Source organism: Athene cunicularia, assembly GCF_003259725.1.
Source record: "Athene cunicularia isolate RWA chromosome 4 unlocalized genomic scaffold, athCun1 chr4_part1, whole genome shotgun sequence".
In the NCBI taxonomy this organism is placed as follows: Eukaryota; Metazoa; Chordata; class Aves; order Strigiformes; family Strigidae; genus Athene; species Athene cunicularia.
The window spans coordinates 29,266,076-29,290,588 of NW_020799098.1; the positions used below are offsets into that span (position 1 = coordinate 29,266,076).

General features: G+C 42.2%; 1 protein-coding gene across 1 annotated transcript in view; it reads left to right on the forward strand.

Annotated features, from left to right (window-relative positions):
* Window positions 1–272: 272 nt before the first annotated feature.
* KIT (KIT proto-oncogene receptor tyrosine kinase) overlaps window positions 273–24,513 on the forward strand; it is a 122,887-nt gene continuing 98,646 nt past the window's right edge. Inside the window, exon 1 of the mRNA XM_026846979.1 lies at window positions 273–354. Coding sequence (XP_026702780.1) covers window positions 273–354 — 82 coding nt within the window. The remainder of the gene's footprint in view (window positions 355–24,513) is intronic.

A 24,513-nucleotide genomic window follows, 5' to 3' on the forward strand; every position in this document is an offset into this window, starting at 1 on the left:
GTGTTGTTCAAAGCTTTTAAAATAGCTAGCCTAGTGCTGAGTCAAACGTAATTTTTTTTGAATTGGTTTGTATTAAAGGCCTGATCTACAAACCTTACTCAGGCAAAATTCCCATTTATTTTAACCAGGTTCCTGGCTTCTGTTGTGTCCTGGTTTTGCTTGCTTTGGTGGAAATCAGCTTGCATAATATTTTGACCTACACATACAGTGTGATAGTAACCTTCTTTAACCAAGTCATCCCTGCTTGCCCAGCACAGCCAGTGGTTACCACAATGGGTATGGAAGTACCAGTGAGGGAGGGCTTGGGCAAACCACCTGGCCACAGCCAGCTCCTGAACCTTGGGCACAACCTGGGTAAGGTCATTTTGAGCACCTGCTCATTCTTCTGGGACAGCAGGATGGCTTTCAAGAGTGCAGAGGTGGCTTTAGCTTCATGTAGTGATACACCTTTCCCCGGGAATATGTAAGATTGTCCCAACCGAAGACAGCACTTTGTCGATTCCTTATTATCCTCATGTTTGGTGACAAGGGGTTTCAGAGCATAATTACTGCCATATGGTACCAGTGGGTATCCACAGCAAATTAACTTCATGATCTCTGTTTGCTGCTTGCCAAAACCAGTCAGATCTTTGCAAAAATTCCACCCCCAAACTGGAGTTTGCAACTCCAGCACCATTGCTCAACTACCTCATCTGCCACTAATAAATCTTCCAAGGCCCTGAATTTTTCTCACTAGACCAGACTTATTAGCTTGAAATGCTATTTCAGAGAGCAGGTGAGGTAAGGCAGCAGCAGTAAGTGAGGTAGAAAATGAAGGTGGCCATTTGTGCAGCACAGATGCTCCCAGAAAGTCCTGCAGCCCCTAGAGCTGCTCTGGGCATGAGGCCGGGTTCTGTGATCACACAGAAAGAGCAGAGGGTCTGGCTTGACTCTCAGATTGGTGTTTACAGGGTAGGCGGAGGAAAAGTGGATGTTTTACTTGAAATGTTATGGAAATCACTGAGAAATAATGCCTGTAGAAGGCAGTTCTCAGAGTCTATTTCTGTTCATGAGCGACAAAAAGTCACACAACAGAACCAAAAATTCTGCAAATCCATTTCCTTTTATTTTTTCACTGAAAGGTTCATGAACTGAAAGAGAAGTTTGAGCAATTTGACTCAGTTTCTAAGTAGAATTATTAGGTTTAACCTTTTAAAACTTTCTTTATATACTCAAACCTATTGTTTTTTTTAATATAAGCTGGGATTTTTCCCTCTATACAACAATAGTTAAACCTGATACTCAGTTGCTTGGCTAAGAGACTGATAGGATTAAAATCTAAAAATACAAAAGATAGAAACCAGATTGTGTTATCTAAAATATACATCCTCTCCTGTCGTGCTGGCAACTTAAGTTCACACAGTGTAAACAGAGAACTAACAAGCTCTGGTATTGTCATTCGGGCTAGGTTTTTTTTAATATAAACCAGCTCCAAGCAGCTCACAGAGCACTCTGAGAGATCAGGTACATAGATTTCAACATGTCTTCAGGCCACAAGTGTTTGATTGATATAGTACAGTACTCCTGTTCATATAAATATTTGAAGTTGGAAAAACCTTCTGGTTTCAATTCTGTTAAAAAAGCCGGTTTAAGCTAACTTCCCATAGCAGAACAGTTCATTCACTCACACACACACACACTCACACACATATCTGTGTGTAGCTCTGCTTCTTGTATGTAGACCACCACCATGAATGTTGGGTTTTGTGTAGTCACTTGGCCATTCTTGTGTCTTACAAACCAGCAGGAAGGGAGCAGGGGCCAGATCCAAAGCCAGCTGATTTTGCAGAGCCCCCATTGGCTTCGGATGACACTGGATAAACAGTTGTAGGGTTTTTTAGGTTTCACATGTTTCTAGGGAATTCAGTCATTCACCTCACTCCTCATGCAATCTGCAGTCCCAGCGCAGCAGTTATAGAGGTAACTAGCATCACACTGAAAAGTTTGGAGACCTCATGGGGTCTACCAGCCTGTATGTTCAATTCATAGGGAAGCTTTTTTGTTGCATTCATTGCTTTCTGAAAAACATAATGATTCATTTTAATATTGGTTTTACGATAAAAATGTTTTTTTCCAAGTAGGGAGACCCTTCATAAATGAATATCTGAGAGAAGGAAAATTGGGACACATATTCTTGTAATCCTGGGGCATGAGCAAAAGAGTGAGTAAGGAAACCCGGAAGAGAATTGCCAGCAAAGAAGGAATTGCAACTGACATTAAAAAAGATTTCTAAATGCTTGGCTTGACAAACTCAGAACTGGAAACCATGTGTAAGAAGCCGCAAATAAAGAAAACAACGTCTAAATGTCAGAAAAATCAAGAGGTTGATTCTGTAATCAGTGAAGGCAGAAGAAGCAGCAAAGTCAAAGGCACAAGACAAAACCAGACTCCCATGCTCTAGGATATGCTTGTTCTCAAGTTTTTATTCTTTCTTCTAGCTTCTCAGGTTCTCTAATAGGACTTCTCCTTGCTTACACTCTAGCACTGCAAATACCACCCTCCTGGTTACCTGCAGCACCTACCACAGTGCCGATGATCTCAGTTATCATAGACAGGGAGATATCTGAGGTACTTTAGTCCCAGCCTTTTAAGGACCTACAATTCAAGATTAATAAATCCAAGCACCAGCAGAAATCAGAAGTGATTTTTCAGTTGCAGCTCATGTGCCAGCAGTAACTGGATGTTTGTAGGAGCCAGGGACTTGTGTGACTCACCGACCACAATGCTGCTCCCAGAGCAGCAGAGAAAGGCTTGGACATGTCACTACTACCTGATGTGCATCCTCCAGATTCTGTTGAGTGTGTTGGGAGTCACAGCCTGGCTTCCAGCAAGGAGGGAGTTGCAAGGGCTTTTCCACTTTACCAGCCTAGTTCCTCCATGGCTTTATAGAATCATAGAATGGTTTGGGCTGGAAGGGACCTTGAAGATAATCTAGTTCCAGCCCCCCTGCCATGGGCAGGTACATGTTCCACTAGACCAGGTTGCTCAAAGTCCCATCCAACCTGGCCTTGAACACTGCCAGGGAGGGGGAAGCCACAGATTTTCAGAATCACAGAATCAACTAGGTTGGAAAGGACCTTGAAGACCATCTAGTCCAACCATTAACCTAACAGTTCCCAACTGTACCAGATCACTCAGCGCTATGTCAACCCGACTCTTAAACACCTCCAGGGATGGGAATTCCACCACCTCCCTGGGCAGCCCATTCCAACCCCTAACAACCCCTTCTGTAAAGAAATGCTTCCTAATATTCAGTCTAAACCTTCCCTGGTGCAACATGAGGCCATTCCCTCTTGTCCTGTCGCTTGTTCCTTGGTTAAAGAGACTCATCCCCAGCTCTCTGCACCCTCCTTTCAGGCAGCTGTAGAGGGTGATGAGGTCTCCCCTCAGCCTCCTCTTCTCCAGACTAAACACCCCCAGTTCCCTCAGCCGCTCCCCATACGACCTGTGCTCCAGACCCTGCACCAGCTCCGTTGCCCTTCTCTGGACACGCTCGAGTCATTCAATGTCCTTTTTGTAGTGAGGGGCCCAAAACTGAACACAGGAATCGAGGGGCGGCCTCACCAGTGTCGAGTCCAGGGGTAAGATCCCTTCCCTGTCCCTGCTGGCCACGCTATTGCTGACACAAGCCAGGATGCCATTGGCCTTCTTGGCCCCCTGGGCCCACTGCTGGCTCCTGTTCAGCCGGCTGTCAATCACACCCCCAGGTCCCTCTCTGACTGGCAGCTCTCCAGCCACTCCTCCCCAAGCCTGTAGCACTGCTGGGGGTTGTTGTGGCCCAAGGGCAGCCCCCGGCATTTGGCCTCATTGAAACTCCTCCAGTTGGGCTCAGCCCATGGCTCCAGCCTGTCCAGGTCTCTCTGCAGAGCCTCCCTACCCTCGAGCAGATCAACACTCCCACCCAGCTGGGTGTCATCTGCAAACTGACTGAGGGTGCACTCGATCCCCTCATCTGGATCATCAATAGAGATGTTAAACAGGAGTGGCCCCAAAACCGAGCCCTGGGGGACACCACTCGTGACCAGCCGCCAACTGGATTTACTCCGTTCACCACAAACTCTTTGGGCCCGGCCATACAAACAGTTTTTTACCCAGTGAAGAGTGTGATCATCCAAGCCGTGAGCAGCCAGCTTTGCCAGGAGAATGCTGTGGGAAACGGTGTCAAAGGCCTTGCTAAGTCAAGGTAAACAACACCCACACCCTTTCCCTCATCCAATAAGCAGGTTGCCCCATTGTAGAAGGAGATCAGGTTTGTCAGGCAGGACCTGCCTTTCATAAACCCATGCTGACTGGGCCTGAGCATCTGGTTGTCCCGCCCGTGTTATGTGATGGTACTCAGGATGAGCGGCTCCATCAGCTTCCTGGGCACCAAAGTCAAGCTGACAGACCTGTAATTTCCTGGATCATCCCTCAGATCCTTCTTATATATGGGTGTCACATGGGCCAATTTCCAATCTGTCAGGACCTCCCTGGTCAGCCAGGACTGCTGGTAAATGATAGAAAGTGGCTTGGCGAGCACCCCAGCCAGCTCCTTCAGCAACCTCGGGTGTATCCCGTCTGGTCCCATAGACTTGTGTGTGTCAATGTGATGCAGCAAGTCACTGACCTTCTCCTCCTGGGTTGCAGGGGGGTTGTTCTCCCAGTCTCTGTCTTCTGGCTGAGGAGGCTGGATTCTCTCAATACAACTAGTCTTGTTATTGAAGACAGTCAAAGGAGGCATTAAGCACCTCAGCCTTCTCCCCATCACTTGTTACCATGTTTCCTCCTGCATCTAGCGAGAGATGGAGACTCTCCCTGGTCTTTCTTTTGCTACTTCTCTGGGCAACCTGTTCCAGTGTCTCACCACCTTCACAGTAAGGAATTTCTTCCTTCTCTAATCTAGATCTACCCTCTTTCTGTTTAAAACCATTTACCCCTCATCCTATCACTACACTCCCTGATAAAATGTCCCTCCCTATCTTTCCTGCAGGTCCCCTTTAAGTACTGGAAGGCCACTATAAGGTATCCCCAGAGCCTTCTCTTCTCCAGGCTGAACAACCCCAACTTTCTCAGCCTGTTCTCATAAGGGAGGTGCTACAGCCCCCTGATCATCTTCAAGACCCTTCTCTGGACCTGCTCAATCAGGTCCATGTTCTTCTTATGGGGACCCAGAGCTGGACACAGTGCTGCAGGTGGGGTCTCATGAGAGCAAAGTAGAGGGGAAGAATCACCTCCCTTGACCTGCTGGTCACACTTCTCCTGATGCATCCCAGGATACAGTTGGCTTTCTGGGCTGTGAGTGCACATTGCTGGCTCATAGTCAGTTTTTCATCCACTAATACCCCCAAGTCCTTCTCCTTAGGGCTGTTGTTAATCCACTCATTGTCTGGCCTGTGTTTGTGCTTGGGATTGTCTCAACCCATGTGCAGAACCTTGCACTTGGCCTTGTGGAACTTCATGAGGTTCACAGGGGCCCACCTCTCCAGCCTGTTCAGGTCCCTCTGGATGACATCCCTTCCCTCCAGCGTGCCGACCACACCACACAGCTTGGTGGTGTTGGCAAACTTGCTGAGGGTGCACTCAATCCCACTGTCCATGTCGCCAACAAAGACGTTGAACAGCGCCAGTCCCAACACCAACACCCAAGGAACTGTTCTTCACTTGGACATTGAGCTGTTGACCACAACTATTTGTGAGACCACCCAGCCAATTCCTTATCCACTGAGTGGTCCACCCGTGAAATCCATATCTCTCCAATTTAGAAACAAGGATGCCATACGAGGCAGTCTCAAATGCTTTGCACAAGTCCAGGTAGATGACATCAATTGCTCTTCTCTTATTCACCAACGCTGTAACCCCATCATAGAAGGCCACCAGATTTGTCAGGCATAATTTGCCCTTAGTGAAGCCATGTTGGCTGTCACTAATCACTTCCTTATTTTCCATGTCCCCTAGCATAGTTTCCAGGACGATCCACTCCATGATCTTGCTGTGCACAGAGGTGAGACTATATAGCCTGTAGTTCCTTGGGTCTTCTTTTTTTCCCTTTTTAAAAATGGGGGTTATATTTCCCCTTTCCAGTCAGTGGGACCTTCACCAGACTGCCCTGACTTCTCAAATATGATAGATAGAGGCTTAACCACTTCATCTGCCAGTTTCCTCAGGACCTGTGGATGCATCTCATCAGGTCATATGGATTTGTGCACCTTCAGGTTCTTTAGATGGTCTTGAATCTGATCTTCTCCTACAGTGGGTGGTTCTTCATCCTCTCAGTCCTCACCTTTGCCTTCTGCATCTTGGGTGGTGTGGTTGGAGCCTTTGCTGATGGAGACTGAGACAAAAAATTTGTTGAGTACCTCAGGCTTCTCCATATCTTGGGTAACCAGGTCTCCTGCTTCCTTCCAGAGAGGGCCTACTGTTTCTCTAGTCTTCCTTTTGTCACCAGTGTATCCATAGAAGCTTTTCTTTTTGTCCTTGACATCCCTGGCCAGATTTAATTCTATCAGGGCTTTGGCCCTCCTTATATGATCCCTGGCTGCCATGGTTGATGTGGCTTTGTGCATATCTTTTCCAGAGAATTAGAGATTGCCTTGCAGTGGCAGTATTTGATTTTTATTTTAGGCAGGATTTTTAACTTTTTTTTGCACTAAGTATCTACCCAGCTGGGAGGTAGGGGCCTCCCAACATAGTCAAGATGGTGAGAGCCATCTTCACGGACTGGGTTAGAAGGGACCTTCAAAGATCAGCTAGTCCAACCCCCTGCAATGGGTAGGGACATCTTTCACTAGACCAGGTTGCTCGAAGCCCCATCCAACGTGATTTTGAACACTTCCAGGGAGGGATCATCCACGAATTCTCTAGGCAACCTGTTCCAAAGTCTCACATCTCTCATTGTAAAAAATTTCTTCCTTATACTCAATCTAAACTTACACTCTTTTAGTTTAAAACTGTTGCCCCTTGTCCTGTCACTACACCTCTGCTAAAAAGTCTTTTTCAATCTTTCTTATTTGCCCGTGCCCACACAAAGCTGGCAGTGCACCGAGGAGGTAAGAAATGTGTGGCAGCAGTGGAAGAGGCAAAACCTGTGAAAGCCGAGGAGAAGCAAGGGTAATCGTAGCGTTTATTCAAAGCTGGCCTGACCAGGTCAGTCTTATACTCCTGCACGTTACTTCCCCAGAGCAGCCATCTGGCACTCTGTGATTCGCAGCTTCCCTCAGCCCTGCATCCTTGCCCCAGACACCACTTTTACAGGAGAAATTATTTCAAAGTCAGGAAGCCTGTGGAAGGAACAAAAGGCGACCTTTAGTGAGGAGTAAGCTTGAAAGCCTACACAAATACAGTCTTGTGTTTTCTGACACTCGGAAGTGAATATAATTTCCAAGTTTAAGAAGTCTGCTTAAACTTCACCTTTGCAACTTTTTATTTGTTTGCTGTTATGTTTTTAAACTCTGGCTTATACAGGTGGAGTCAGTCTATGCATTAGCTTGTTCCTGTCTGCCTGTGGCTTAGCTATATATTTTAAGACTATTTTCCTTTACAGGAAACAGGAAGCTGTGGAATGCAAAATATCATTTTAGTAAAAATAATACTGCCTAACAAACCTCAAATGATTTAGTGTATGTAAAAAAAGCAGATACACCAGAGAAACTCACTTGGAAACGGTATCTGGTGAATAACTTTCTTTTTTTTTCCACACTGCATTATTTAAAGTTAGGTGGATACATCCAGAGAGGCTGACTTGTGTAGGCAGTTTGTTACTCATCACTTATTTCTCAGCCATTGCTCCAAGCATACACAAAATACAAACAAATTCATCCTGCACCAGTGTCCCCAGTAACCCTTCTGTCTCCAACACAGTCAACCTGAAGCCATTATCCCATATAATATAGGAATATCATGGACAGCATCAAGTCCAAAGAAAGCAAACAGCTACTTATACTTTAGGACAGATTACAGGTGATGGAAAGGAAAATCTGAATGTATCAGACATTGGTTATTAACTGGTGAGAAATCTTTCTTCTTAAAATGGTAGGAAGCTACTTCTTTTAGTATTATATTGGGGACTGACAAGGTAATAGAGAAGGTGACACAGTGTTTCTAATTACCTAGAAGGCAGGTTAGTGCTGGGGTAGGCACTGGCCTGCAGTACATGGCTGTGGTCTACCCAGGGCAGTGCAGATCTTTGCAGGGACTAATTTGCTCTCATTAATTTCACCTCCTCAGGGATATGCCTGCTGTCCCTTCCCTCCCTGCCTCCCCACACAAACACAGGAGCAGCAGCTTAGAAGATGGGCCAATTTGTGAATATTTTCCATGGGCAGAGGTTAAAGTTGCCACGCTATGATGTACAGAGGGCAGCCCCTTCAGCTTGGAACTGAGTGTGTGTGGCATGGTTACCACCCCTGAATGCTTTGCACTTGCAAGCACTGAAGGTTCCTGATGATGAGAGAGGTTTGCTGTTTGCAGCTCTCACATCAGCTTGTCTCTTTCATCCCATCAGACCCCAGGAGAAGCAGTGCTGGTGACTTGGCAGAGCTGGTAGGTGGTGGAAGGGGTCTGGGGCTGAGCTGCCGCCAGCCTGGCAGCTGTGCCTGGCAAATCCTTACGTGCCAGCATGTCTTCAAGAAAAGCAGGGAATCAGTTTGCAATCTATTCACTCATTTAAACTGGAATTAGTTGCTCACGGCACATTTATTTGCACTGAATAATTCTATCTTCACCAGTGAACAGTTAGTTTTGTTTGTGTACGGACTGTAGGAACAAATCAAGACTTTTCAGCATCTGTAACTGAGTTTTGGCCACGCAGAGTAATTAGAGAAAGTATATTAAATAAAGTACGCTTTAGCTTTCATGTGCAGTCTTCTCTTGGCAGATACTATTGCTTTCAAATGCAGTGATAGGGTGACATTGTTCTGACAGAAACTCTCCACAGTAACATTATCAGAGTGACTTTAAGCCAGCACACAGGGTCAAGAAAGTCAGTCTAGGTTTCATAGGACTGGGACCATCCCTAAGAGCTAAGGACCTGGTTTGCTTGCCAGAGAAATGAGAGAGGATGCGTGTAGTGCCACAGCAGACAAGGAATTAAAGAGAAGCTGTGAAACTACTAACAAGCAAGGTAACATTACAGAGCATATCTCTGTGACACAGCTCTGCCAATTTAAGGAAAATATTTACATTCAATCTATGATAAAAATATAAAGCACACTACTGGGTATTTTTTAGAAAAAGAGAATAATTTTAACAGTGTAGGTAAAGAGATAACCCCTTATTTTATTAACAATTTCTCTACAGATGTTTTTCTTCTTTTATATGACTGCTTATAATAAAACATCAGTGGGAAAAACATAGACCATTACTATAGCAGATCACCCTTTATGCTGACCATAGCATCAGGCAAGTATGGCTTTCTGAGAGAACATTTGGCATCATGATTTTGTTTCTCCTGGACATCATTTTTGTGTTTTGAAAGAGGGGAAAAAACCACAACATTTGCCTGCTGTTGTCTCATGGATGCCTCATGCCTATTCATTTCATTTTGTTGTTTTTCATATTGCAAAGTAAACGCAATCTTTCTGACAGTGCTTGGTTCTTGTCATGTGCTGTAAAAAGATTACTGCTGGCTGGTACCTTCTCCTCTGTTGAAAAGGAGTCTAAACCAGCAAAGCCTTGTACCTGCAAGTTGTATTTACTCAAATAAATGGGACACTGCATGGAAACTACTAGCTTGAGTAGAGATTGCAAAGCCAGTTTTGCCTCTATGAAAACACTCCTAAACAGGAACAGGAAAAGGCAAAAATGCAAGTTGAGAGAAGAAAAAACTAGGAAAGAGAAAACCTGAATGCCAGATCTTTAAGTTCCAGAATCTACCTCTTGCACAGAATTTTCAGGTAAACAAACTGCAGGCATAAATGTTATGTCCGCAATTAAGCATTGGAGAGTTAATTCCATTTAGCCACTTCAGTGCTTAATATGCGGGTACTGCCAGACGATTGATGGTTACTTTATATCAATCACACCTGGTCATAAGCACTGGCTGTGAAAATTACACCTTGGCATTTAAAATGTCAAAAGCAAAAGAGATGCTGACATCATGGTGGCTCCAATGGCATGCTACAGTTATTTCAAAGAGTTCCAAGTGAAAAACACCCCATCAGTTTTTTGCTTGCAGTGGACTCGAGTCAAATCATCACTAAGAAGACGACACTGTAAGTGGAAGCACCCAAATGTGATCTGGAGTTTCAAAATGGTATCTACTGCCAGAAGCATCACATAAAGCCTACTGCTTCCACTGAGATGCAGTTAAAACTCACACCAAGATCACTAAGGGAATGATGGGATCCAGAAATTGTGGCCACAGGTAATGATAGCAATTTGAATGTTGTGAGCTCTTATATCTAGGGATGCTTTCCAGCTCCCCAGGATGCTCCTCACTTCCAGCTGGGAGTGCCAGCCTTGTTCAGATAGGGCTGGCTCTGATCTTACTCAATAATTATCAGGTAAGCTTCTGCTCGTTTGTTGGACTAGCCACATTTTCATGAGAGGGCCTGTGCAATACCAGTTTGAATAACTGGCCTTCTCATTTCACTCACAAACAAAATGAGGCTTTTTTAAAACCAAAACCACAAGGGTAAGTCTAAGCTTTCCAGTAGCCTGTATTTAGCACTACCAGACAGTTCAGATTTGCTTTCCATCCATTCACAATATTTTTTTAGTTATTAAATGCAAAGCCTTTGTTTAAGGCAAAGTAAGAAAACCAAAATTTGGTTTTGCCCTTGACTAATCCTTTTGAATGAAAATGAGGGAGGATCCCATGGGTTTTTTTTATTGGGTTTTTTTCCTCTTCTTTTTTTTTCTGCTTCTCTAAAAATATGAATACGGAAAAGTCAACAGTGTTTTATCTTGGCCTCTCTGCTTCAGCTGAGTGATGACTGTAGAAAACCTGGGAGATGTATTAGGCAAGCTTGAGGCTGCAGCTGCTGTCCCTCTCCCTTTCCCAGGACCTCTCCACATCACCAGAGTGACAATGGGTTGAGGTGAATCATGTCTCACAGGCTGGTCAGGCAGCAATCAGGGATGAGTCTGGTGCCACTGCTGCTTGAAAGCTACAGTAAAAACCAGGAAAATCACCAGAATCCCACTTTGACCTGATGGTCCTCAGCTATTAAGGCTAAGGTACCATTTCAGAGGCTCAGTGTGGTGGAAATGGGTGGAAATGAGGCAGTTGTCACAGTCTGAGTCTCCCACACCCCCTACTACCTCAGTGTGAGACTGGTAAAAGGCTTTTTGCTAAGTTGCCTTGGGTTCAGCAGCTGAAACCCTGCATTAAGATGTATTTCTGAGTTGTGTTGTTCGGTCCAGCTGCCTCCAGAACACAGAGAACTGAGAATGCTTTTTTTTTTAGCTAGAAAAAGCCTTTAATGGAAATTTTATTCAGTGTAAATCAGTCTTGCAGAAAAACTATCTTTGACACACTAACTTCCAGTGACTTTTTTCATCACAAAATATATTTCTTTCATATGAATTTCGTACTTGCAATTGGTGTTTCTTATTCTTACTCTTAAAGGGACATATTTGTTGCTTTATTTGTGAAATTCAATTGCAACAATGTTATACTAAGATTATAGTGCAAAGGTATAGAATTTTTCCTTCCCTGTGTTAGTTTTGCTTCTTGATATGGAAGTCTCTACACCTAATATGTATGTATGAAAAGTGCTGCTGTGAAAGATTCAATTTGTTGAAAAGCATAGCGATTGATTTCTGACTCCTTTCTTCTGCCATAGTCTCATCCATTGTATTAATGCAAATCAAATCACTTTCTTTGTGAAACAATAGCTTTTATACATGTGTATGGCGTTTTCATTGTGGCTCCATTTCATAAAAGGTATAGATTTTCTTTAGAAATTCAACTTCCACACTTTTTTTTTTTCTTTTTTTTTTTTTTTTTTGAGTAATGACAAGTTTAGCCCCAAACAAATATTTTTAGACTAAGTTTTGTTAGCCCTGAATAGTCCTGGTTGCTTAAGTGTTAGATAATATAAAATTTCAGTTCATGTAGATAATACAAAATTTCAGTTCATGGGAACACTTTTACCAGTTCTAATAGCATTTGATCCAGTTCTTCATCACTGCAAAACTGAGGGAAGATGTGTATATGAACCTCTGTGTGTGCTGGTCATTGCTTAAAAGAGACTTGTTTCTATACCATCATGTAAGTCCCAAATTTCAAAATCTTTGTTTTCATAAAATATTCTTTGCACTATTTAATGACTGCCAGCCTCTGAATCATTTTCTTTTGGCCAACTCCAAAGTTTCCATGACACCAGTTCATGGTACCATAAGAAGTATGCCTTACAGGTTCAATTACAGACCGAGAGAAAAAAGGTGAATAAGACAGAAACTTGCAGCCATGGAGAGAAAAGCTCCTGTGTTTTTAAAGGAGAATCCAGAATAATATACTTAGGAAAGGCAGGGGTTTACCTTATATACTGTGAAAAAATGGAACGGTAGGTGCCTGAAAATAAAATGAGGCCTCTGTGTATTCTCTTATGTGTGTCTTTTTTATAGACTTATCTTTTTCAGAAGCTGGTTAGAGTTGAGATGATAATTTGCATGTCAAGCAAACTGTCTTAATTTTCTTGTTCTTGCTTCCCTCCTAGGATTTTGCCGCCTGGTATGTGTTCTAACAAACATGTTTGTCAACGAAGAAATCACAGCAAATGCTCAAGTTAATGACAGTGTTAGCTGTTAGTTTGGCATCCTGCTCTGACTTCATTGGCAGATCTGTCTGTAATGATAGCCAGCAACACATGTACTCAGAACACATAGTCAGGCTCAGGGAATCCATATGATACAATATAGTCCAGTATTCCTCCTCATAGTCAAATCAACTTTGAATTTAAAGGGTTTTAATATTGGCAGCTCTAGTGGGGGCCCTGTACCTGCATGCAGTCCTGGTCAGAAATGCATGCAAAACCCAGTCATACAGCTCTAATTTAAATCAAATTTGTCCTTTGTAGCATTAGTCACAATTCTGTGGAACATCAATTGCATCATAATTACAATAAACCCACTGGGTTTTCCAGCCTATTAAAAATAAAAATAAGAAAAAAGAAGTTCCTCCTTTACCCCCCTTCCCCAGAGGGCAAAGAGTTTTTGAAATGGGACACAAGCAGATATTTCAGGAACTCCAGGTGGTAATGTTAATGACTTTATTGCTTCTGCCTAAAAGCATCCTATCGTAGCAAGTATAAAAATATGAATGAAGACAAATTTACAATCAACAAGACCACTTCGATAAGGAAATACCTTTGTCAAGAACAGTTTTAATTACTGTCACAATGGAATTGCTTAAATGAGGAAAACCTAAAGGGACAAAAAGGGGAAAAAAAAAAAGAAAATTGAAAAGGAGAAGGGAAGATTTATAAGGGAAAGTCATGCTACCATCTCAGAAAGAGATTGTAAACTAGGTAATAGCTTCTCATTTCAGGGTTCACTGGAGTTAATAATCTTGAATGTTCTGCTCATTCCTGGATCTTCATGGTCAAGTAGCAAATATCTAACCAAGGCCCTTTGACATGAAGCAACATTAAAACGCATTCTCTGCACCAATATTAATACCATCTCTCATTTATGGCTCCAAAGTCTCAGTCATGTTTTCACACTGGACGTTGCATAAGAATCTTTTTTCCACCCTGGCTGAACTGCTACACTCCTTCAGCACAAAGCTTCTAGCTGTATCAGAAGGTGTTCCTTACAGATCAGCTTTTGGTTTAATTAAAACAGATGAAGCATTTGTGAATTTTGAGTGTTTGTCCTGACAATGTCAGTCTTTTGATATGCCTCTGTGTCAACACTGCTCAGATTTGAAAAAGTAGCAAGAGTAAAAGTACACCCTTGGTTACATCTCCATCTTCAAGTGCTTCCAGCCTTAAACTTTTCTGGGTTATCGAAACACAGTGTTTATGGAGCATGATCCTTGTATCAACAAGGGTAGGCTTTTCATGGTGATATATGTGAGTTCTATAGCTTAGCCCCGTTCCCAGCAAGACTTCGCCAAACTGCACTAAAATAACCAAGGTCCATCTTGTCCACCTGCAGCCCACATGAGAATCTCTCTCTCTCTGTCTACAAAATAGGCTTCCTTGGGCTTATGGAAGTGTGAAAGTCTTAAAAAGTTTATTCAGAAATCTTCTTCGTGTATGTAACTGTGTATTTTATGCACAAAATTCAGATACTTCTTGAATCCTACCTGGAAGTACATTAAGCTCAGTTCAAGTAGCATCTCTCAGACATCACCCTGACTTTGAGCTTGAGGCAGTATCTGGATCCCTTTGGGGAGAGGCACTTTGCATTCAATTCCACTCAGCTCAGAAGTTAGAAGTGCATTGCAGCAGGCTTATTTCAGCCAAAAAGGTTTGGTGGGTTTTTTTGGCATTCCCAAAGCCAGCCACATGACTTTTCGCAAATGCTCCTGCTTTGGGGTTGTCTGGGCTCTTTCTCCAACTTTTGCCCAACTGTGTGAGCTCTTTCCATTAAGAATCCTGCTTAACTTGATGTAGGTAGTAGTGTGAGCCAAGAAGAGATGGTGGTGCCCGTGGTTCTGCAGCAGAGCGTCCCTTTGCTCAATCACAAACCTCCCTCCTGCATCCCTGGATAGGAAAAACATGTCCTTGCAGAGCCCAGGGAGCCAGACCCTGCAAAGGAGGGCAGAGAGGGTGGGAGGCCAGGGCCTTGCACTGGTTAGCAGGGCTGGGGAAGTACCTTGAGAAATGATTCAGTAGCTACATATTGTGTCCCTTCTGAGCTGCACCAGAAGGCACCTCTTTGACTGGTTACACCATAGTGCATGATCCACTGTAAAGTCGTTTACAGTAACAGCCCTGGTGATTCAGGCAGAAAACCTCTCCTCCCTTTGGGAGAAGTAGCCAATGGATTTCAGATGTTGTGTCATGTTGCACATAGCAAAAAGACTCGATGTACCCACTGATTCTCTTACACAGCATCTTAGCCTCAGTAGGCATCTACTAAAATACACCAAATACTCAACAAATAGTCAATACCATTGAAAAGATAGGTGTACTCTGAGTGACTTTTGAGGTAGAGCTTGAAAAGGCCAAGCTGCTATAGGAAAAAAAGCAAAAGACTGGTCTTCAAATATAGATAGCCTACACATGTAGTTTCAAAGAATTCTTGTACTGGTTAGTCTAAATCACTGCTTCCATGAAAATCCCCCAGCTGAACTAAACATCCAGTTCTTCTATAGATGATGCTTCTCAAAACTGAAAGGCACTGGAGGAATTAATTATAGATTAAAAGAATATATCTCATCTATAAAAGTAAGTATTGGATGTTAAGCAAACAGGGCACATTTTTTATTTATTTAAAATAGCAAGATCCTATGTTCCTGAGGGTAATAATAAATATTTTACTGCGCAGACTTTAGGTAAAATTGAAATACCCTAACTGAAACTCACTGAGGATATATTTATTGAAAATTCACCTTCCAAGAGTGTAGCAGTGGCTTTTCATGGTGTCAAAACACAAATTTGTAATTTTCTAATCCCAAATGATACCTATAAATAAAAACCTGTCCTGAAGTCAGCCACCACTTTTTCTTCAACCTTCCTTTCAAGGCCCTGTTTTCCTATACATCTGTGTTGGCGCAGAGGTACCTTAGTGGTTACAGCCACTTGCAGATGTGTGTTTTATAGTGTGTTGTAAAGGTTTTTTTGCCTAAACATCCTTTTGCTCTGCAGCATGTGTCAAGTGAACTGAATGAATTTCTCAGTGTCTTACTGGGCTCAGCCACTGAGAGTAAAGGCTCTTCCTCTGTCTTCACTGATGCTTGTGCATTGAGCATTGTTGCTGCATTTCTATCTTTCACAGATGGATTGCTAGGAAATGTGTGAAACTGCCTTGGGCACCAAGAAAACAGGGGCATAAAGCCAGGACGTTAAAAGACTATTTCCAACAACTGCAGCTGCAACGTGCCTTGCTCGACTCTCCTACCCTGGCTGGTGTGCTTCTCCTTTGTCTAAGAAAGAGGGCATGTTTCAAGTACAAGCAAGTTGGGAAATCACAGTAAAAATGCAAAATGCAATCTCCTTTATAGCATATGCAGATTCTTTGTTCAGCACTGAAAATCTGTGTATTACCACACGTGAGATGAGCCATGAAAGTGCATAGATCTGAGCATCTTTCATCAGATCACTCTCTGTTCATGCAGAAGTGCAGAGAAGGCAAAGAGCAGTATATAAATACCAAAATTAAACTGTGACTAGATTTCAGATTTTTTTTAAACCTTATTTTTCACTTTTTATTTCTCATCATTTGACTAGAGTGATGGTCCCCAGAACAATTTAAGAGGAGAAATTGGGAGCGGGAGAGCAGACGAGCCAGCTCAGCATCAAGCTGTAAGGAAAAGATAGGAATTACCATGTCATCTCAATGCCCAGCAGACCTGAGGTACCTCATAAGTGGAAGAAAGCAGTTCAGATTTGGCTGTAAATTAGAAGTGTGGGAGGCTGCGAAATCAGCTAATAACAGGCTCTAAGAGGTGTACCTGTCCTGGGAGAAAAACAGAACGAGGAGATAAAAGAAATCTTGCAAAATTTTACCTAAATGACAAAATTGCAAATACTATTTGAGCTTTTAAGGAATTCTTAAGAAAACAAATGCTTGATGCTGATAAAAAGGACATAAATACAATATATATCAGTGCAAATTATACTGTAGCAAGTCTAGGACATCATTTATCTGTCTTACAATATCATCATCACTGTATTCCCTGCATATTGCAATCCATGTCATCATTCTGCATCTGGAATGCAAAAAAGCCAAGGATACCAAACTGGAAACAGATGGTATTCCCTCCACCTAGATTAATATTTACATTTCCAGACACTTAATCTCAAAGAAACATAGCAGAAATGGAAGGGGTGTAGAGAAGTGACAAAAATGAGAAGAGTACAGGGAAAACTGTTCTGGTAAGAAAGCTGGGTTATAGAGGAAGGAAAAAAATATGGAAAATAAACTGGTAAATCCTGTTTCATATTACAAGGACAAGAGAGGGAGCCAATGGAACTGAAAATCAGTAATCAAAAAACTAATTAAATCACCATGCTTTGTCTTTACACAATACATAATTAATCTGTCACAGATGTTCTAGAGTCAAGAGAGATTAGACGATTGTATATGTAATATGAACATCTGCAGCCATGTGATATAGGATGGAGGCCCTCATGTTGTATGATATCACTCAGGTACTCACTGTTGGAGTTTTGGGTCAAACTTCTCTTACCAACAGGTTATTTTCTATTTCCTCTGCACTGGGTTTGTGGTATTTTTAAAACAGCTGGCAGACAGCTGTCACACTGAGTTCCTGATGTGCTAAACTATTTGGCCTTTTCTGACCTGTGTCATTTATTCCACTTTGTTTAAAGACAAATATGTATATATATATCTCAACCTTACACAATAAAAATCTTTCCCGAAAGAAAAATAAATATGACATTTCTTTTCCTGGCTCAAAGCAAAGATTACATCTTAAAGACTTTGATTAAAAATATATATTAATTCTGCATATATTAGACAGAAGGAATCATACAGATGCAGATCTCTTACTTCAGAAGGCTGGCTGCCTTTAAGCAGCTTTTCCCTTTGAAAAACCTGAACCCTGGATGTGACAAAATCATTAGTTTGTATTTTAAAAGAATTACAATGAACACTAAAGAGAGACCCCCACTTCCCACATACAAACTTTCTAGTGATAAAGAGCCTTTTCACACTGTATAATCCTATTTACTGTTCTTAATTGGAGAACTGTGTTTGTCAAAAAGTACAGAAGTCTTCAGTTGTTTGGAAGTGAGTCTGGCTCATCAGCTCCCAAGGGAAGAAAAGAACTATTTATTTTAACCGTTAAGCCTAAATGCAAACTGCACAATAAATCTGTCTATCCAAATACTGACCTATTTCATGTAATGTCAGGATGAGGCTAGCCTTGCTGTATAAGGCTATTGTTCCTAATAAAAAAAGCAAACCCTATTATGGAGCCCTGGAACCAGCTTCCAGGAGGTGGCAGGGTGAATGACTGCCAACCCCACCGCCTCCCTCAGCTCCTCCATGACCCACAGCACGCAGGGAGGCTGGAAATGAACCTCAGTTACCCAGCTCCATCTAGTGTTTGGGAAATAAATAACTCCTAAAAACCCACCTTGCCCATTTATATTAAATGTCACTGGGTTTCTATTTTCACAAGGAGAAAGAGTTTTGCAGAGTGAGTGGCAAACAGGGGTGCTGGAGTGGGTACAGGTGCCCATCTACAGAGGAACATGGCCAAAATCACAGTCTCTCTTGTCTGGCAAACCCAGACCAAGTGCGTTTCTGTGCCGAAGAGTTTACTCTGTGGCAGTGAGATTTTGCTCCGGTCTGTGGACCCCTGGATATCAGCAAAATATTTCTAAGGTGAGCAGGCAAAGCTCGCTCATGCAAGTAGCATATTGATCTGGGCATGCACAGCTTGCTAAAAGATCTGCTTTTCCACTGGAAAATTTACCAGGATCAGCAACAGAAAACTGCCATTCCACATCCAAAGAGGTGGTCAGGAGAGATGGCTTTGAGGCTCCTCAGAAATGGAGGTGTGACCTCCGAGAAGAATGTTTCTGGATTTCTAGACAAAACCTAAAAAGGCCCAATTCAGTTTTATCTCCCTTTAATTCTCCAAACCAAAGCCAGTGTGTAGAAATCAGAACTCAAACAAATCACAAAAGGCCTTCAGACCCTTCTAAGCCCAAATACCTCCTTTCTGAAATTGCTGCTAGCTCGTCTCTGGCTCACAGGTGATTTCTCTTTGACAGCCACTAACAGAGCTTCCAGAAAACGTGTGACAGCTCAGCTGCCAGTCACATTTCTCTCGTTTGACATGTTTAAACTGTATTTCTTTAAGAAGAGACAATTTAGGAAAAAGAAAACCATGGCACATCCCTTTCAGCCCCCCAGTCTGAGCATTTTGAATAGTGCTGAGGTAGAGCAGCTTAAATAAACATGACACTGTTTTCAAGAATGAACCAACTGTAAGGAGTTTCCAGCAAATACTTGTAAAGTTTTGTTAAAAATCTCCACTTAAGCCAGCTACTTTTCTTTCTCATCAGCTCAGAAATCGAGTTCCTTGCTTTTTTCTCTTCTAAATACTTTTATATGGCTTGATTGGCAATGCACTCCTGCCAGATTTCCTGGGAGATTCGTGGTTTTGTCCAGCAGAAGTGGGGACTATCCCGGCTCTGCAGATCGCTTGGCATCAAGCTGGCCTCTTTCTGAATCAGCTGTGGATGCTTCCATCAAATCTTGCTTTCATAGTGCAATGGGGTTACTTCATCGGATGCAGAGATGGCTCTTTTCCTGAGTCATAACAATAGTTGTAGCTCCACAACAGCAGTTGTGTACTCTTTGCTTCACGGTATCCGATTTGCATAATAACTAGGGAGATGGTTATTGTGGAAAAAAATGGCCTTATGCAAATCCCCATACTGTGAGAGGCTGGCAGCTTTGGGAACCAATTACAGAAAAGGGATTTGAGTAACTGCTGCACATGTGGTTTTTTAGGGGTACATTGCCTGTGAGTTATTTTAAGGTGGCACAGCTACAGGCCACCAACTCTCCAGCCTTCTGTTTCCTTCCCAGGCTCTCTTCCTGGCCCCAGCCCTCATGTTGTTTAGGAGAGGCCAAGGAAGCCCAAGTTGCTCCCCAAGGCACAGCTGACTCATACACTAGGTGAGTCTGGGTGTCTTCTTGCCACATGGAGGACCCTCTCATCTCCAATTCTCAACCCCAAGAAGTGTCAAGAACCTTAATCCCACCTCCAGGACTTCCACACTATATTGCAGGACTATTAATGCACAAACCTCTTGCCACAGCAACGTGTTGCTCAAATCTTCTGCAGCATGACTAGATCTGCATCACCTCCTCCTTTACCCCACACCATCTCCAATTGCCTCCTTCTCTATAGTCTCCTTTAATCAGCCTGCAGCTAATCCCATCCATGCCTAAATAAACGCAAGGTAGTTTAAGCTGCTTAGGTTTACTTAATGGTCTATACCTCCTCCTCCCAGCTTCCTTCAAACTCTCTCAGCTAAAAGATAATTCTCTTCACAGTAATCCATAAAATAAAGCACATTTGTAGTTCTTTAGCAGTCCATTTTTACAGATTTCCAGAGTTAACATTTTTCCTCTAAAAAGTGAAAATCAAAAGGGAACACAATTTAAAAATATAATTTTGCACTCCTTTTCTGCCTCTCTCTAGGATTAAGCTAGCAGACAATGTTTAGCTTGGTGAGACGGTAGCATGGGACATTTGGAAAAGGACTTTTCTGCCAATGAATAGGGAACAAATTGCAGATATTGGCAGCTGGACTTGCATTTAGCTTTAAACTGACCTGCCATGAGCTTAAGCAATGCACAACTGAGTGACAGTCATCATTACCAAGCTTTTCTAACTGTTATATCTTTCTGCAGAGATAAGCATCAGTATATTCCTTTATCTAGCAAGCTACTGTAGGTATCATGAGACCTATTGACTCATGATCATTAGTAAAGTCACAAACCCTCAGTCACATTTATCTACAGTAAAACATTTTGCCATCTGTGCTATCAAAATATAGCAGAAGTCAAAAGAAAACATGTAATTGTTTATCAGAATCTAAAATGCTTTGTCGTAATTACAGTTCAGTGAACACCAGACTGGAAAATGGCTCATACATCCCTAGGTCATTGGGAATTAGCTTGCTTACACAGAAGATGTCAGAGCATCATTTTAACAGGGAATATGATTGTTCTTGAGAACGTTTTCTTGGGGACTAGATTCTGCAAATTTGTAAATGATAGCAAAAAAGGAAATGAAGGAATAAATCTGAACCTTTGACAAGAACATACCCAGAAGAGTTTCACCGTTCACTATTCCCACACTGCAATTTTCTCATTTCTACACTTCCTGATTTTGACTAGCAATGGCAAAGACATACTTAGAGGGAAGAGAAGTGGGTTTGCTGCTATTTTGCTCAGAACAGACCAGGAAGTATCAGAAATCTAGATAAAAAATAAAGTCTGAATGTAAGAGATTTCCAGACAGATTTCTCAAGCTCGAAGTTTCAGATCAGTGTGGCTAACCTTAAGATTTCAGCTTGTCTTAAAAGATAATGTCTCTAACTTGTACCCATTAAAACCAAATGGAGTGTTTTGGTGTGTTTTGGATTGGGTTCTAGGCTGGAGAATGACCACTGGAAAAAACTTTTCATTGTATTAATCGGCATGAAGGGTATGTTTGTTGCTGTTTTAATAATATTTCCTAAGACCCCTGATTTTGCATAACACAGTGCTGAGATAATGCATCAACAGAAATTTTTAAACAGAACGTAATATTCTCCTGTTAATGAGAAAGTGAGATATTATGGTAGCTGCCCGTGTGACAGTGCAATCAGGTGGTCGTCCTGGGGGGCTTCTGGCTCTCCTGACTGTCCCTGTCAGTCCCCAAGCCAGAGGCACAGTATCATTTTGGAAGCAGGGGCAACAGCCCCAACCCTGGGCTGCCTATGCACCCCAAGCACAGATCTCAAAGTACTGCATCTTTTGCAACATTTAAAAGAGAATCGATGTGTTCCTAGACACCCTGAGGGGTTTAGTCACACTCCCAGGATCCTCCAGGCAAATCCTTCAAATTCTGGCATATGGCATCATTTCCCAGGATGTTTCTCTAAGCAGAAAGGAGGGGAGTGTTCTGATCTTCCTCTCTCCTTGGCAGGAAGGCTCATAGCTGGGAATGAGGAAGAGCATCTCTGAGGCATGGGAAGTAGCATTCCAGTAACATCTGGAGAGTACCTCCATAAAGGAAAAAGCAGTTGAATTCACACAAGAAGTAAGGGCAGCCACTGTATGATATTTTACTTCTGACAGCCAAAAACTCTGGCTGTAGGTCTGATGACTGACTTCCCCTGGGTGGGTACCAGAACCAGCTGATGGGGTGAAGTTTTCTGCCGTGACAGTGAGAAGGATCAGCAGCTGATGCCAGAAGGCAGGAAGAGACTTTACCAGATTTCGAGAGTGCTCAGCCTCTGACTTTGTGATGTTGTACCCTCCTTCCCCCAGCCTGCTCTTCTCCTGGCTGCTCTAGGAAATTATTGAAGCTGCATGGGTTTGGGAAGTCACTGGTGAGTGCTGTGCTGGCATTGTGCAGTAGCAAAAACACTGGAGCTTCAGCTACCACCATCCTAAGCTCTGTCAGAATGAAACTCCTCAGTGAAAACTGTGGATAGACTCTGAGTTTTCACATTGCCAGCAAGTCTAAGAGTGTACGGGCAAGAAAAAGATACTACTTGGCGCAGTCCAGACTTTCTAACACAAGGCTGAATTCCATTAGAGAGGCTGAATCGCATTGGTCACAAGAGGATATTTGTCTACTAAAAATCCTTCCAACCCTTGCAGGACTCCTGCAATTTCTCCTCTGCTGAAGATGGCAAAGGGTCAAAATACACACCTGTGCACCTGACAATCAGCACAAGTTGTCCACTGTGGGACTGTAGCATTTTCATCTTGTCCAGGTTCATTGTACCCACACTGAGGTACCGACGCTATGAAATACTCAAGGTTCAGAACTGTGGCAGAATGTGACTTTGGGAGGCTACAAGGAAATTGGAGGTGTCTGCTCCGTGACTAATGTGCTAATTATAATATCTGCCTGCTGAATTTTGCATAATACACGGGAGAGAACTACAGAAAAGGAAGTAAATAGACTTGGATCAATTTTTATGCAAACAGCTAGGTGATCTGTTGTTGTTGAACTTACACAGATTTGGTCAAGACAAGGGCATTGTGGTGCTAAGCTGGGCTTGTTCTCAACATGTATTTTCAGACCAGTGCTGGGAAACTGGAGATAGATGAGTGAAATTAATGTTACATTTGGTTTAAAAAAAAAAAAAAAAAAAAAAAAAAAAAGGAGAAGAACTAATTATATGTTGCTGGCTTGATCTGTGCTTTACAAATTTGCGTTTATGAATTTTTTTCTCATGATTAGCAATTTCTATTTGAAAGGGTGAGGAAGTGCTTGGAAGAGTGAATTACTGCTCACCACTGCTGCCAAGTCTCATGTTTTAATTTCAAGTTTCATGATTTTTGATGCATTTCTTATAACTTACATTCTTGGAATAAAGATTCTATAACATATCCAGCTTTTTTAAAATGTAAAACATGAAGCAATTTCACCTAGAAGATCAGATCAGATCATATCTAAAAGGCAAATAAAAAGAATCCAAAATATGTTCTTTTAAGCATGCTTCATGGTCTTAGGTCAGTCCGATGGGACCTGGGAGACCTGATTCCTGAGGCTTTAAGGAAATTTTATGCTTTATTTATATGAAAAATAACACATTGATTATACAGGTATTTTTTCAAAACCCATTGTGATAGGCAAATGAAGAGAAACATTTGCAATGACAAGTACAATGGAGATGTTGTTTGTTTTACATTTTCATACAGTGCATTTCAGTTAGCTCTCAATTTTCCTCTTTAATATGATAAAATATTGGAAGGAATGGATTCGAGATGGTCAGAAGGTAGCAATTCAAGAAGTACAGTTCTGTACTTGGAGATGTACGACCAGTTGGGCAGAGAAGTTTTATTTTCCATTTAAGAAATATTTGGAATTCTGGAATTTTTCAATCTGGAAGCATTTCTCAGCTGGTTCGCTCTTTTCTGTCTCAAGCTCTGTGGTCTTGAAAAAATGGCTTATTCAGATAAATGCTTTTGATCTGAGCTCAGGTTCATCCTGTCAATGCATAGACAGGAATTAAGCTTTTATTTTCCTTGGATCTGAGATTTCTTTTCTCCTTCTGCTACAGATCCAATTTGCCTACTCTATTTGTCAGTGATTACTACAACACATCAGCCATTGTGTAACTGAAGAAATTAATGCAGATTAAAGAGTACATTACCATAGGAATATTCCATTCAGTCCTGGAAAGACTAAATGAGTGTAACAGAAACAGCATCTTCAGGCCAGTCCTAGTTTCTTTCCCTTTTCCTGTTCATTAAAGGTGCATTTAGTGTGGAATATGTAATAATGCTAGAGAGGTTTACAAAAAATAAGATTAAAGGAGTGAATTAAAAGGAAGAAATAAGACAGGGGAGCCTTTCCTCTTATCTGGGCTGATTGTGTGAACACAGCATGGTGTGGTATAAGAGTCAAATGACTGTTAGTGTTGCAAATTTCTCCACAGCGTGTCAGACGAGGTCAAATCCTCAGTTTCTAACAGACGGTTTGCTCTAGATCAGTATTGATTCTTCATGCAAACAAGCTCAGAGGTTTTTTTTTTCTTTTTATTCTTAAAGGTCAAATACAGATACTGTAGGCTTTGCTTCCCTACTTCCTTAGTATAAAAAGAGGCTCTTCTGCTCCCCTCCCCTTCCATATCTGTTCCAGCGAGCTTTTCTTCTAACTTCCTAACACCT